At 47.0% G+C, this 13,253-nt stretch overlaps 1 protein-coding gene and 1 long non-coding RNA gene across 7 annotated transcripts in view; one reads left to right on the top strand and one right to left on the bottom strand.

Moving 5' to 3' along the window:
- Window positions 1-5,848: 5,848 nt before the first annotated feature.
- On the bottom strand, window positions 5,849-8,011 carry LOC149998711 (uncharacterized). Its single transcript, XR_016513929.1, has 2 exons — window positions 7,518-8,011; window positions 5,849-6,942 (listed from the first exon to the last, which is right to left on the bottom strand). It is a non-coding gene; the product is annotated as an uncharacterized LOC149998711 (long non-coding RNA).
- HNF1B (HNF1 homeobox B) overlaps window positions 7,502-13,253 on the top strand; it is a 50,981-nt gene continuing 45,229 nt past the window's right edge. For 4 of the 6 annotated variants that reach the window (XM_090290577.1, XM_090290576.1, XM_090290575.1 and 1 more), the window contains exons 1-2: window positions 7,504-8,390; window positions 12,870-13,069. In XM_090290577.1, the coding sequence (XP_090146703.1) occupies window positions 8,047-8,390; window positions 12,870-13,069 (544 nt within the window). In that variant the 5' untranslated portion in view covers window positions 7,504-8,046. Of the gene's footprint in view, window positions 8,391-12,869; window positions 13,070-13,253 lie in introns of all 6 variants that reach the window. The other 2 variants (XM_090290579.1, XM_090290578.1) reach the window with 2 other exon arrangements.

Raw genomic sequence — 13,253 nt, 5'->3', positions numbered from 1 at the left:
GGGTTCTGTGGGGATCTCCTAAGGGAGTGAGCTCTCAGCTGATCCCAGAAGGTTACAGGAATGGGAAGGGGGTGGGTGGAGATTATTAGAAGGGACAGAACCAATCAGGAAAGCTTCCTGCAGCTTGTGAATGTTAAAGAAGTTTTCAGGGAAGTTGTGGAAGCTGGTTTGACCTTTAAGCTTTGCTCAGCTCATCTTTCTGCCTGGGGTTTTGTTGTCAAAATCCTACTTACCCTCCAAGGGCTCTGAGCACAGAACTTCGCTCTTGCTCCATTTATTATTAGTAGTAGTAGTAGTAGTAGTAGTATTTGTTTCTATTTATTAATTGTGCCAGTTGTTTACAAATATTATCTTTACTTCCAAATTCTACACTGTTTTTCTTTTTACAGTTGAAGAAACTGAGGTTCAGAGCTGCAACTTGCCCAAGGTCACACCTAGGAAGCAGAAGACAGATTTCAAACCTACATGAGCCTGATTCCAAGCCACACTGATCCCCGTATTACAGCTGTCTCTTGGCTGGTACAGAAAATGTTTGGAGCCAGACAGAGCTGCTTTTGAATCTCAGCTCAGTATGAGCAGCAATGGGCTTCCTGCAACTCAAGCTCTCTGGGCATCAGTTGAGAAAACTAAAAGTAGAAATAATGATCTTGTTGTTATGAGGAATAAATGAGACGCTTTCTATAGAGCAATCAACACAACGTTTCTTATAAAACCTGTTCCAGTCTATCTAGGAATGGAAGTTACATGTATACGTATCTGTATCTCCCACTATATAATCAACTCCTTTAGAGCAGAAGTTGAAACTTCTTCATCCCAGCAGTGCTGGATACCTCCTGCAGTGCCCAGTACATAGTGGGTGCTCAGTAAAAGTGGGCTGCGTTGACTCAGCACTCCTGATGGCTCTCCACTCCTAGGCCTTAAAGGATGCGTATTCCTTAGCATGAAGCCCAGTGGTCACCTTCATGCCCAAGGTACATGTTATAGACAGCATTTCTGAGCAGACAGTCGGACAGAGCAGGGGCAGGGTCCACCCTGGTCCTGTTTTACAACCAAGAACTAGGATGGGAGGAGAGGAGATGTTTTGCACAGGGTAAAACCAAGTGGGTAGCAGTTCCTGACTCATAGATTGTACCCAGTGCCTTTGATGACACCTTTTCAGCTTTCCCATCAAAGAAATATGGCATCAGGAGTAGAAATGGGGGTCTCTTATCATGTCTTATTCCCAGGTCTTATATCTGCTCCTGGGCCACACCTTGTGCTGATATGGTCATTATACAAACACAGCATTGCAGAGAAAACAGTGGAGTCCCAATTCAGATGACTTGGGTAAATAGATGGTGATTCTGACACCTTTGGGGTCATTTCTCTTCTCTGAGCCTCAGTTTCTTCATCCATGAAAAGTGAGTACTAATGACTGCCTTGCCTCCTTTGCGGGACTATTTTGAGGATCAAACAAAAGGAGAAAGATCTTTGCACACCATAAAACCCTGAGCAAACATTATAGTTCTTTATGTGCCAGGTATCTCCTTAGACAGGACAGACTTTGGTCTCCCTCTCACACACACGCAATCACTAGACTTCTCTCTGTGCCGAGACTGTTCAGGGCGTTCCTACGTGTGCCTCCTCTGTTTCAGTGAGTAGAGGTCTCAGAAGATGGGAAAGAGCCAGAAGGGAGACACTTATCATAGGATTACACAATCCATAGATGAAGCCCAAGGTTCCATTTCTTTTTCTTTTATTTATTTATTTTATTTTTTTAGAGAGAAGGGAAGAGGGCTGGGGAGAAAGAGAGGGAGAGAAACTTGATGCGCAAGAGATACATCCATCAGTTTCCTCTCTCACATGCCCAACTGGGGACCTGGCCTGCAACCCAGGCATGTACCCTGACTGAGAATCGAACCAGCAACTTTTTGGTTTGAAGGTCAGCCCTCAATCCACTCAGCCATACCAGCCAGGGCCCAAGGTTCCATTTTTTAACTGTTTGTGGGTCCCTGGGCCAATCCTTATCTTCCTTGACCCTCTAGTTCTTCTTCATTAAAGTGGGGATGATACTCTCTATCTCATAGATTTGTGAGGAGAGATAAAGGAGAGAGTGTAGCAAGGGCACCTTGTTAACACTTATTTGAATATTAATCTGAAAAGATTCCAAGAAATTTTAGTAAAAGGCATTGTTCCCCCCCCCCCAAACACCATAGCCTAGCTCATATCATTTATTCAATAAACATTTATGGTGCACCTGCTGTGTGCTGGGCCCACTGCCAGCCTCATTTGTTATGAGTGTAGTAGAAGAAAGAGGAATAGATTATTGCTCTGGAGTGAAGGCTCTCTCTGCTAGATGTAGTATTTATTAGTTTAATATCATACTAGGTCACTACTTCTTAATTTAATCTTTTACAAACTACTGGGAACACCCTACTTCTAAAAATGGCCCAGCAGAATGAAATAAATTGTTGAATCAAAATGAGGGAAATTTCCTCTAGCCTGAAGAATTTCCCTGGCAAATATCTGACAGGGAAATAAAACGCAGAGCTGGAAGGCATTTCCATAAAGGAAGCTGAATGATAGGGTTGATAGGGTTTGAGATCTTCCTGTATCCATTCATTACTGCCTTGCAGCTCTCTGCAAAAAGCTTCACATAGTAGACACTTGGTAGCGTTTGTCGGTGAACTTATTCCAGAAGCTGTGCATTTAGAAGGGAGGGAGGCAGGGAGCCCCTGAGCCACGTGCTGTTTGAGAAAGCACTGGGGCAACCAAGCCCTGCTAGTGCCAGTCCCACATAAGGTACTTTCCTGTTATCTAATCTAATTCTTCCAAACCCTATGAGGTATAAATTCCATTATTATCACCATTTACATATGGTCATCATATAAAGACTCAGAAATTAAGTAACTTGCCTAAAGCCACGCCCCCCCGCCCCCATTTCCAGAAAGTAGCTGGTCTATTTGACTCTAAAGCCAGGATTTTCCTAGTGCACTCTGCTGTATCTCTTAGGAAAGTCATTTCTCCTCTCTGAATCGGCTTCCTCATCCCAAAGATAAATTTTTCAGATTTATTTCCACCTACCTAAGTGCTTTATCCTACAGTTGAGAAACTGGGGCCTGTGGACCAAATCCAACCAGCCAATTGTTTTTATAAAATTTTATTGAAATACAGCCACGTTTTCATTTATGTATTGCCTATAACTGCAAAGCTAAGCACTTGTGGAAAAGACTGTATGGCACATAAAGCCTAAAATATGTTACTATTGGCACTTTATAGAAAAAGTTTGCCACCCATTGGAATATATCAGTCTATGGGTTTTCATGGTGATAAACTATACATGCAAAATGGAAAAGAATCGGAAGGTCACACATCAACAATGAACAGTTGGGAAGGAGTGAGAACATGACTTCCATCCACTCTTTACATTTTACACTTAGGAATTTTTCATTCAATTCACTCTTTACTAAGTCATAACTTACAGCAACATGCACAAATCCTAAATGTGTAGCCTGATGACGTGTCCACTACCCCAATCTAGCACACCAAAAGCTTCCTCATGCCCCATCCCTACAACTACCCAAAAGGAATGTTGATTTTAACTTCAGTCACCACGGATTGATTTTCTTTAAGTTAACTTCATATAAATGAAATCACACCATTTTGTGTCTGAGAAAGGTATTTTCCAACTTCATTGCTGACAACTTGGAAAATTGAGAAACACAAATAAAGAAACAAAAATCATCCAGAAATAATCACTTATTCATTTATTCAACAAGTATTTTATTGAATAACTGCTATGTATCAGGCTTGTCTCCAGGCATTGCAAAGGAAGATACTGTCTGTGGTGTACTTTTTTATGTCAAAAGTCCCATGTGCAGCACTACACAGAGGTCTGGCCTGAGCTTCTTGGACCATTGGCCCAAAGGCCTGGAAATGGACACACTGGTAATTGAGGATCATATAGGAATTAGGAGTCATAGAGAAGTTAAGCAAGTGAGGTTTATTGGGATGATCACTTAGTAAGTTATGTAATGTCTAATTACTGGGGTGTATACCTGAAACTAATGATAATGTATGTCAACTGTAATTTAAAAAAATTAAAAGATAATTTTTAAAGAAAAAGAGTTAGGGAACTTAAATAGTCATCCAGACCAACTGGCCATTTTTCAAAAACAGGATTAGAAGCCCAGAGAAAGTGCTCACAAAAACTTTTGGGAAGGTGAAGAGTCATCCCCCCAAAACGCTATATCCAGAGCTAGGCCTTCAGGCTACTAAAGCTGTAGTCTAGAATGTTCTCAGGCTGTGACACATTCTCTAACAATAAAGCCCCCAATCTCCTTCCGACCAGGATAGGGCAGTATTTGTTTTACTCTAGAGATGATTTCATTTTGAGGTCTTCTAGAGACTGTCTGGAATCAATGGGAAAATCTTGGTGAGTGGAGCAGCAGTGGTTGGAGATGGCCAGGCTCTCCCTGCTGTAAGCAAAGCAGGGTTACCATGAAAGTAGGAGAAAGACTGTGGGCACAAGACCGAAAAAAAGAGTCATTTATCCTGCCAAGTTACCAGAGAGGAGTTCCCAGGAACCACATTTGCCATTCTGTGAAAATTCCAATATTGTGCTTGGAAAACCTTCACAGAGTGATAAGCCAGCTGATTTTAAATTATTTTACACCAGAGACTGCATCTCCCATGGAAAATATTGGGATTTAAACCGTGGATTCATTGTTTGAGTAGAAGAAACTAATATGGTCTCTTTAAATTCAGTAACATCAGAGCCCAAATAGACCAGCTGCCTCACTTCCTCATGTTTTCATGATGTGCTTCTTTCTAAACATGTGAGCCTGTCGTACGTACTCCAGGAACCTGCACTCACTCAGTTAATCTTCATAAAAACACAGAGGAGTATTACTATCATTTCCCACCTAAGGAAACTGAGGGTCAGAAAGATTACTTAACGTGCCCAAGTGACATAGCTGGTTAAGAAGATCTGAGACCCAAAATTTGGGTCAGTGTGATGGGCATCTACCCTCTCCTCCCTGCTGTGAATCCTCCACTTCTCCCCGCCTTCCACTTCCCACCTCCCAAAGTAGTAAAAGCTGGAGACCTTTCTCTTTCATCCTAAAGCTCTGTTCAAAAATCTTGAGCCCCAACCTCAGCCTTCCTATTAACTTGTTTCAAGCCACCTCCTAAAATGTCCCAGGTCTTACTTTCCCACCTTTAAAATGGGGGCTGCTGTATCAGTTCATCACCACCTTCTCTTATGTGAAGCGTAAACAAAGAGTATTTTCACTGTACTTTTGCTTCCTCTGTCTGAAGGACGTTTAACCAAAGGTTTTCATTTAGTTACTTTAACCTTTTTGACTTACATCCCGACAGACTGACTATCTGCTGGGATGCTTACAGTTTTCTTTTTAAATTTCCTTATTAAGGTGTAGTAATTAGGTCTGTTCACAGATCTATAGTTGCAGTTACTTGGTGAGCACTCATATTGCACTAGGTGGCATAGCCAAGGCAGATCTGGGCAGGGGGGTTACAGGAAGTTGCTGGATATAAACAGATCACCTGCAAGACTATCTGGACACCCATAGGAAGTTTCCCTAAACTTGGTTAAACTTCCTGTATGTTCACATAGTTTGCTTGGGATAGGGGGGAAAATGGGTTAGCTGCCACCCGCATTTTGAGAGAGAAGGAAGCCTGAGAGTCAGACTGGGCACACAGCAGTTGGAACTATAATCAAAGCTCTGTTGTTAAAAGGGAAGTGATTGCTGGTTTTTTAATGGGTTTTCCCAACTAAACACAGAAACTGATCTTCATTACACTTGACTGCTTCTATCATGATAGCAAATGAGAGACAGAGAAAAAGAGGTTGTACTCCGGGGACATTTACTCTAAGCACTTCATTTTCCTGGTTGAGGGGAACTGAGTAGGCAGAGAATGTTCTTCCAGTGGGCTGAACTGTGAGAGACAAGGACCTGCCATATGGCACAACAAACTGGAAGACAATAAGGTGAAATGAAGGAACCTCATTTCCATGAACTTATTATCCCTTTCTTAGGGAGAGCCTGAGATAGTGCAAACCTCCCCCAGGGCTCCGTGCACACAACCCCATCCCCCTTCTTTTTGGCTCCTAGCACCTGTGGACCAGGCTTCTGTAGCAGGTTCTATATTGAAGAGGCAGCCTCCCTCCCTAGCAGCCTGACTTGAATCAGTCATACCTAGAGGATCAGCCCTCATACACCTCCTAGATGTGACTCTGAATCAAGTCGAGAGCTGTTGAGCCTTCCTCCGTCACGTTGAAATTCCTCTCTTCCTGAAACTAACCCCAACTTCCTCCCAATTATCTGTTAAAGACTGGAAACTAGGAGCATTTGCTTAGAAGCACCTTTACCAGTTCCCTGTGGCTTCTGAATTTTTGTCCCTCATCTCCCAGTCCCTCCCACCCCAGCGCTGGATCTGCCTGATTTTGAGAATCCTAAACCTCGAGGGGTTAGATTTTACTGCTGGAACTGGCTTCCTGCCTCCCCAAAGTGTAAACGGTATTATTAACCTAAGGGGTTGCACAGAAGGTCTCATTCAATGCATACAATCCCCCTCCTCCTGAACTATAAGTATCAATATTTTACAGACGAAACTGCAGCTTAGAAAGGGGAAAGGGGTGTCCTCCGCCCCAGGAGCTACGGGTCTGTGACCCACGGACCTAAAAAAATAAAAATAAAAAGCCCGTTTCCCCCTTTCTTCTGCAGGTCAGGACGGGGTGCCCTCGGGCCTCCTTCCTGCCCTCTCCAAGCAGGTGAAACTCCAATAGTGCTGAAAGGTTCCCGGCCTCCTTCCCGGCCTAGGCCGGGGTGGAAAAAAACCTTCATTCCCTCAGCGGCGTCGCGGATGCCTTCTCCACTTGCGCCGGGACCTGGCGCCTGCCGAGTGCGGTCCCAGACTCCGGGAACTACTGGTGTCCTGGAGCTGCGAATAAACCAGAAGTCAGTGGGTCGGGACGGGACACGCGGCTGCACCTGTCCACTCAGCTGCACGCAGGCCGAGCCTCGCTTTCGCTGCTAAAAAGGAGGTCCCGAAATCCTACGTTTGCCCGAAAGCGGAGGCGCTTCGATATTCCGGATTTAAACTGGAGAGCACGGCCCAGGAGCCCAGCTCCCCCGCGGCTTGGGCAGACTAGGTGCTGGGGCAGCCTGGATGCCGGGCCAGCTCGACCTTGGCTACTCCCTTTGGCCGTAATTTAGCCTGCGCCTCCTTCTCGCTTGCCTACGCTCAGGCGCGACCTTTCTGTGCATCCAAAACGCCAGACCCGGCTGGCAGGGCCTGGGATCTGCAGAGTGGAAACAGCCCAAGTGGAACCGACGGGGTCTCTGCAATCCGCACTCACCCCACCTGACACTGCCTCTTCCCCCAGGTTTCCACTTCCCTCCCCAAGCGCTCAGTATCTCCGCCCGGCCGGGACGCCTCGCCTCGGAGGGCCTCTACTCCCCGCCCCCCCCCCATCTCCGTGTTCCAAGAACACCCCAACTTCCTCCAGCTCTCACCCGAACCCCGAAGCGTAGTTTCGTCTTCTCTCCAGACTAAAGCCGGACTTGTGGCGGGTTGGAAAAGCCCCAGAGCCATCCACACTAGGCTGCAAGCTACTTGCTAAACAAGTCCAAAGGTCAGCTAAAGTTTGGCTGATAAACAGACCCAGTACAAGAAGGCCTTCAGACCCCCAGCGTGAGTACAATGGACCCTGGCAAGCCCTGCTCCCGCCTGGGTCTTCAGCTCTCCACGTCTGTCTCTCAGACTCTCCCTCCCTTGGTTTTCCCCCCTCCCCATGATCATTTGCATCTTGCCGAAAGCCAGGCCCTCCCCACTGATTTGCATATCTTATATGGCCTAATGGTGGCGATCATGGCCAGTTAGAAGTTTTCTGACTTCTCGGAGGTGACACCGGGACCCCGGGGAGTAACAGGTGTCTGGAGGCTGAAGGGTGGGGGGCTTCCTGGACTTGGAGTCTGCTGTGAAACTCCCCACCACCCTCTTCTCTCGCACCCACACACCCTCTTCTTTTTCTGTCCTTGGAAAATGGTGTCCAAGCTCACGTCGCTCCAGCAAGAACTTCTGAGCGCCCTGCTGAGCTCCGGAGTCACCAAGGAGGTGTTGGTTCAGGCCTTGGAAGAGTTGCTGCCATCCTCGAGTTTCGGGGTGAAGTTGGAGACGCTGCCCTTGTCCCCCGGCAGCGGGGCCGAACCCGACACCAAGCCGGTCTTCCATACTCTCACGAACGGCCACGCCAAGGGCCGCTTGTCCGGGGACGAGGGCTCCGAAGACGGGGACGACTATGACACCCCTCCCATCCTCAAGGAACTGCAAGCGCTCAACACCGAGGAGGCGGTGGAGCAGCGGGCGGAGGTGGACCGGATGCTCAGGTAATTGTGCGGACCCAGGTGGAAATTATGCGCCCGATCCCTTGAGCCCCGGGCCTGCTGCCTGAGCGACATTGCGCCCGACCTTTCTCGCCATGCCTGTTTCCCACCAGAGAAGTCCCCCGGGGGGCGCTCCGCTTCTTTTCCCAACACCTGGACCCCTCCCAGTCCCTCAACCGGACGGCCCAGAGCCCTGAGGCTTCATCTCCCCTTGCCCAGGGTAGTCTTCCGGGCCGAGGGGCCCTCCCGGCAGAGCTGGAGTTCGGCCGGGAAGAACCCGAACTGCGGAGCCCTTTGCCTGGAGCTCTGCCCACGAAACTGAAGGTGCGAGTGGGTGCAGTGAAACAGCAGCGGTTTTTCTGCTCACTCGGGTCACACAAGTCCCGGCCCAGGCATTTCTCCAGTCCCGGGAAACGCAGGCGGGCCTACGGCACGGCGTCCTGTTGTTCTTTGCAGAGGGATTGGCGGCACCCGGGCCGGGATCTGGGGGGCGAGTTCGCAGGTGGGCGCTCCCAACTGCAGCGCCCAGGCAGGGCCCCAGAATTATCTGGCATCTCCCAAACCGGTTTAGAAAATGTTTGCTTGTTGTAGGGTCAGGGTGGACCCGCCCGGGGCAAAAGAAACTATATAGCTAAGCAAGCGAGGGGCAAATGCGGCGCTAACCCCAGGTCGCAGCGATCTGGTCGCGACCTGAGAAAGGAGGGCGTTTCCGGATTTCGTAGCTGACACCCCGGCGTACCCGGGGAATTCAGGCGGCTGGCTGGTGGTCTAGCCCCCGGTTCGGGATCGTTTGCTGGGCCTAGTAGACCGGCTTAGGGCTCTGACAGCTGGTTACTAATTATTAAAGGAGCCGAGAGGTTCCCTTGGACTACACGTAGCTCCCGAGCACTTTGCTTAAGGACCGATCTCCTCGTATTGCCTTGGATACTTAAATGCCGCGGTTTCAAGGCAGGGCCAGGACCGAAGTCGCGTCCTGAACTCGGGCAGCCTCAGTTGCAAGCCCGCAGCGGCGATTTGGAATGGTATATGACCTTGCATTTGAATTTGCTATCTGGGGACCCAGCGGCTTACTCTCTAGCAAAGACAATTAGGAGAACGTCTAGATTTTTCTCCCAAAAGTATTTTGCTACAATTCGTGGGTTTAAGGTTCTTCCCTCGTTGTTTCCCAGCGTCATGGCGGCTTTTTCCCCCCGCCGGGGCTCGGGTGCAAGAAGGTGAGAGGGATCGGAAGGAGCGGCGGGGCGCCAGGGTGGCCCCGAGGTTGACCAGGGCCCGGTGGACTAACCGAGCTCCCACCACCTGCCACCCGGGTGCGCGGGGCCAAGGCCTATCCGCCGGGCTCCAGGAGCCCACTCTCCAGCCGGGCTTTTGGGGGATCTGGGAAACCCCGAGCAACTGAGGGTGCCCCTCCGTACTCAGCCCCGCGCCGGGCTGGACACAGCACAGATGTAACACAAACTGCAGCACGTGGAGTTAGGGTGTTATTAATTTATTCCTATAAATCATCAACAGAAAGATACACAAAGAGTCGTGATTAGGTTGAAAAGAGAGGCGGGTTATTCATTGGTGAAGTTGTAAACGCGGCTTAGAGGGAAAAGGAAATCAAAACGCAGACGCGGGGTTATTTGCCTCGTCCAGCGCACACGCAGGCGCTTTGGGGCGCTCCGTCCAAGCCCCCCCGGCTCACCCACCGCCCGGGCGGCTGACACTTGCAGGTGCAGTGGGTAGACAGACCGGTGCAGATCCCGGACCGCAGCCTTCTGCCCTCCGCAAAGCCCCAGCTCCAGCCAGGCAGAGAGAAAAGCGAGGGGGCCCAAGAGCTCGTCGGGGTGGAGACACAAGGACAGACCCACCCCCCAAGGTTTTTCTCCCCTTCCCAAGCTGGTGCTGCCTTCCCTCCCCCACCCTCGGGAGTGGTTGGACTTGATTAAAGTAATTTTTCAAGAAATTGCTAATGGTACCCAGGTCGCTGCACAATGGGCTCCTGCGCGCCAGACACAAGCACTGCACCTTTGCCCACTCAGTTCCCCTAAGGCGGAAAGAAAAGAACAGGAAAAGTCACTTTTTGGAGCGCTTGAACGCACCTTCTAGAAGAGAAAGAAAGGTCGAGGACTGCGTGCTGCCGGGTCCCGGCTCCGGGTCAAGCTGGCCTCACTCGCCGGCCTCCGGGCTGGCGCGCCGGCGGTGTTTGGGAGAAGCCGGAGTTGAGGCTGTGCTGGGGTCCGGGGCGTTTCTGCTCGGGGCCGCGAAGGTATTGTTTGAAAAGGAGCGTGCTGGGCCCGCGGTGCCCGCCGCGCCCGGGTCGAGCATTTGACACTTGTGCTTGGAGCACAATGGCCATGCGCGCTTCTCCGGTCCGTGTACTTATCGGGGTTGGGAACGCTAAACGTGAAGTGGATTTTCAATTTTTTACAGGTAGCCAGTTCTCCGGGCTCTTCCCGGTGAATACATGTACATTTTGGGGTCAGAGAGCTGCAAAGGTGTAACTACGCCATCTTATCCCCAACTCTAGTCCTTTCATGCGGACTTAAAGATTTGCTGTAATTCATTGAGGTTTTCCTGGGCCCCCATTTTTAAGAAAACTTTCCCAGTTGTTAAGCTAATTCACTCTTTCCACAGAACCCTTAGCTCTTAGAACACTACACTATTTCTCTAGGTTTCTTAGATACACAAAATGAACACAGGTAAAAAGAGTTAAGTAAAACAAAAATATTCAAAGAATTTGTTAGAGCAGTATTAACTTTTAAGATGCAAATTCGTTTTCTAACTTTAGACGTTCCTGTCTGCTGAAAAGTATTTTTCTACCCTAAAAACATCTGTGGAAATATTCGCCAAAAATAAGTTTTTAAATGATTTCTGATGTTTACACGGTATGTCCAAATGTTACATTGTTTTTCTCTTACTGGAGGTGAATTCTCTGTGACTGAGACTACCACATTTTCTCTCTCTCTCATTTTTGTTGGTGGTGTTGTTACTCCATTTTCTTGTATTACTTGGAAGTACCTTTTAAGTTCTTGAGAAATTCGTTAACTTATAATAAATCTTAAAAGCTTGCATTTCTCAAAACATTTCTGTTCTCACAAATGTAATATCAAAGAACTGCTGAAATCATCAGTTATTCAAATGCTTACAAAAATCTGTTTAATTACTAGAGTTTAATTCATTAAAACTTATTTTATTTACATATTAGAGGCACCATTTAGAAATAAATTGCTTATTTAATCTGCAACACTATATCTGTTTTTACCTCTGCTTTACACCGTTTTTGATTGTTTTATCCGAAACTAATTTTTCCCTTCATTTTTTTCATGTTCTGTTGGTCTATTATATATATCAACATACGGTAAAGAGATGCTGAGATTTCTTTTTTAAGAAGATGTAGCTGCATTAAACAAATAGTATATGTGAATGTATTGCTTCGTAAACACTTTTTTTCTATTCTGTATATTATTTAATTTTTTATTTTAAATGATACCCCTCAGTTTTAAGTCACCTATTCAACAAACAAGAAACAGTATCAGCAAGGTTTAAATAAATAAACAAATAAATAAAATTCAAAGGCATCAGCACATTGTTTTGAAGGAGCTTTTTTGCACATCTGTGTTTATGAGAAATGAAAAATATAAACAAGTTCTTATCTCAAGCTTAAAATTTAGGAGAAAATATGCCTTCCAGATACTCTTACCCTACCAGGGCAGAAATGTAGTAATACAGGAAAACAAGGCATTGGGGATCATTAAGATCTTATTTAGAAATTGAAAGTATTCATCTCTATTAGGTTTGATTTTGGAGGAGTGGCTGTGGTGAAAATTTTTTTTTTTTTAACTTTACCTGCTTGCCTCAATGGAATGATTTTTCAGTCCCAGGGAAGAACGTTATTGTACTTCTTAAAACTTTTCTAAAATTCCGAAAATCATTTAAGATTTGGCCAAGAATTCTCCTTGCATCTCAGGGGGTGGATATATTTGTTTTACTCCTGTTTTATGAGACAAGAAACTGAGACACCCATTCAGAAGGAAAATAATGTGGGTGAGGCCAACATAAATTTAGAAACTGATGCTGCCCCTATCCTTGTAGGTTCATCCAGCCCAGTGCCAAGCTAATGGTATCTCCATTTTCCAGTGGGCCTCCTGCCTTTTAAGTCTCTCACATTTCAGGAAAATGAAGGAAAGCAAAATAGAGTAGAGTCTCTACTTTTTGCTTAACAAGAGAGTGCTGTTAGTGCTTTCCCTGTCCTGAAGACAGAAAGTCATCTTCATCTTTCCCCTCCTACTCTCAGAGAAAAGGGATGGAGTGTGGTCTATGGAAGCTTTCATATAGTCTTATATAGGTTCTGTTTTGGCCTCACATCTTTCCCAAGGATTTAGCTCAGACAGGTGAAGATCAGAGTTTTGCACAGGGTTTAGGTAAAACCTGTAGAAAGAGAATATTCCTCCCCAGACATCTTCCACCGGCACCCTAACTATCTGTCTGTCTGTCTAGTGAGGACCCCTGGAGGGCTGCCAAAATGATCAAGGGCTACATGCAGCAACACAACATCCCCCAAAGGGAGGTGGTCGATGTCACGGGTCTGAACCAGTCACACCTCTCACAGCATCTCAACAAGGGAACTCCTATGAAGACCCAGAAGCGTGCTGCCCTGTACACCTGGTACGTCCGAAAGCAGCGGGAGATCCTCCGACGTAAGTGTTTAATCCTGTCTCTGCCTCAACCTGGAGTGACCTTTGCCCTAAGTCTGACCCCTGTGGGATACCTCAGTTTTCCCTTCATCAAGAAAGCCTGCATAGCACTTGGTAAATATAAGGAAGCTGGCAGGTGGATTTGACCTTTATAGTTGCTGTATGATGGATTAGTTTATATCATTTT

Source organism: Furipterus horrens, unplaced genomic scaffold (assembly GCF_987537825.1).
Source record: "Furipterus horrens unplaced genomic scaffold, mFurHor1.1.pri manual_scaffold_11, whole genome shotgun sequence".
NCBI lineage: Eukaryota > Metazoa > Chordata > Mammalia > Chiroptera > Furipteridae > Furipterus > Furipterus horrens.
The sequence above is the reverse complement of the archived record's forward strand: the minus strand, read 5'-3'. Positions and strand labels throughout refer to the sequence as shown.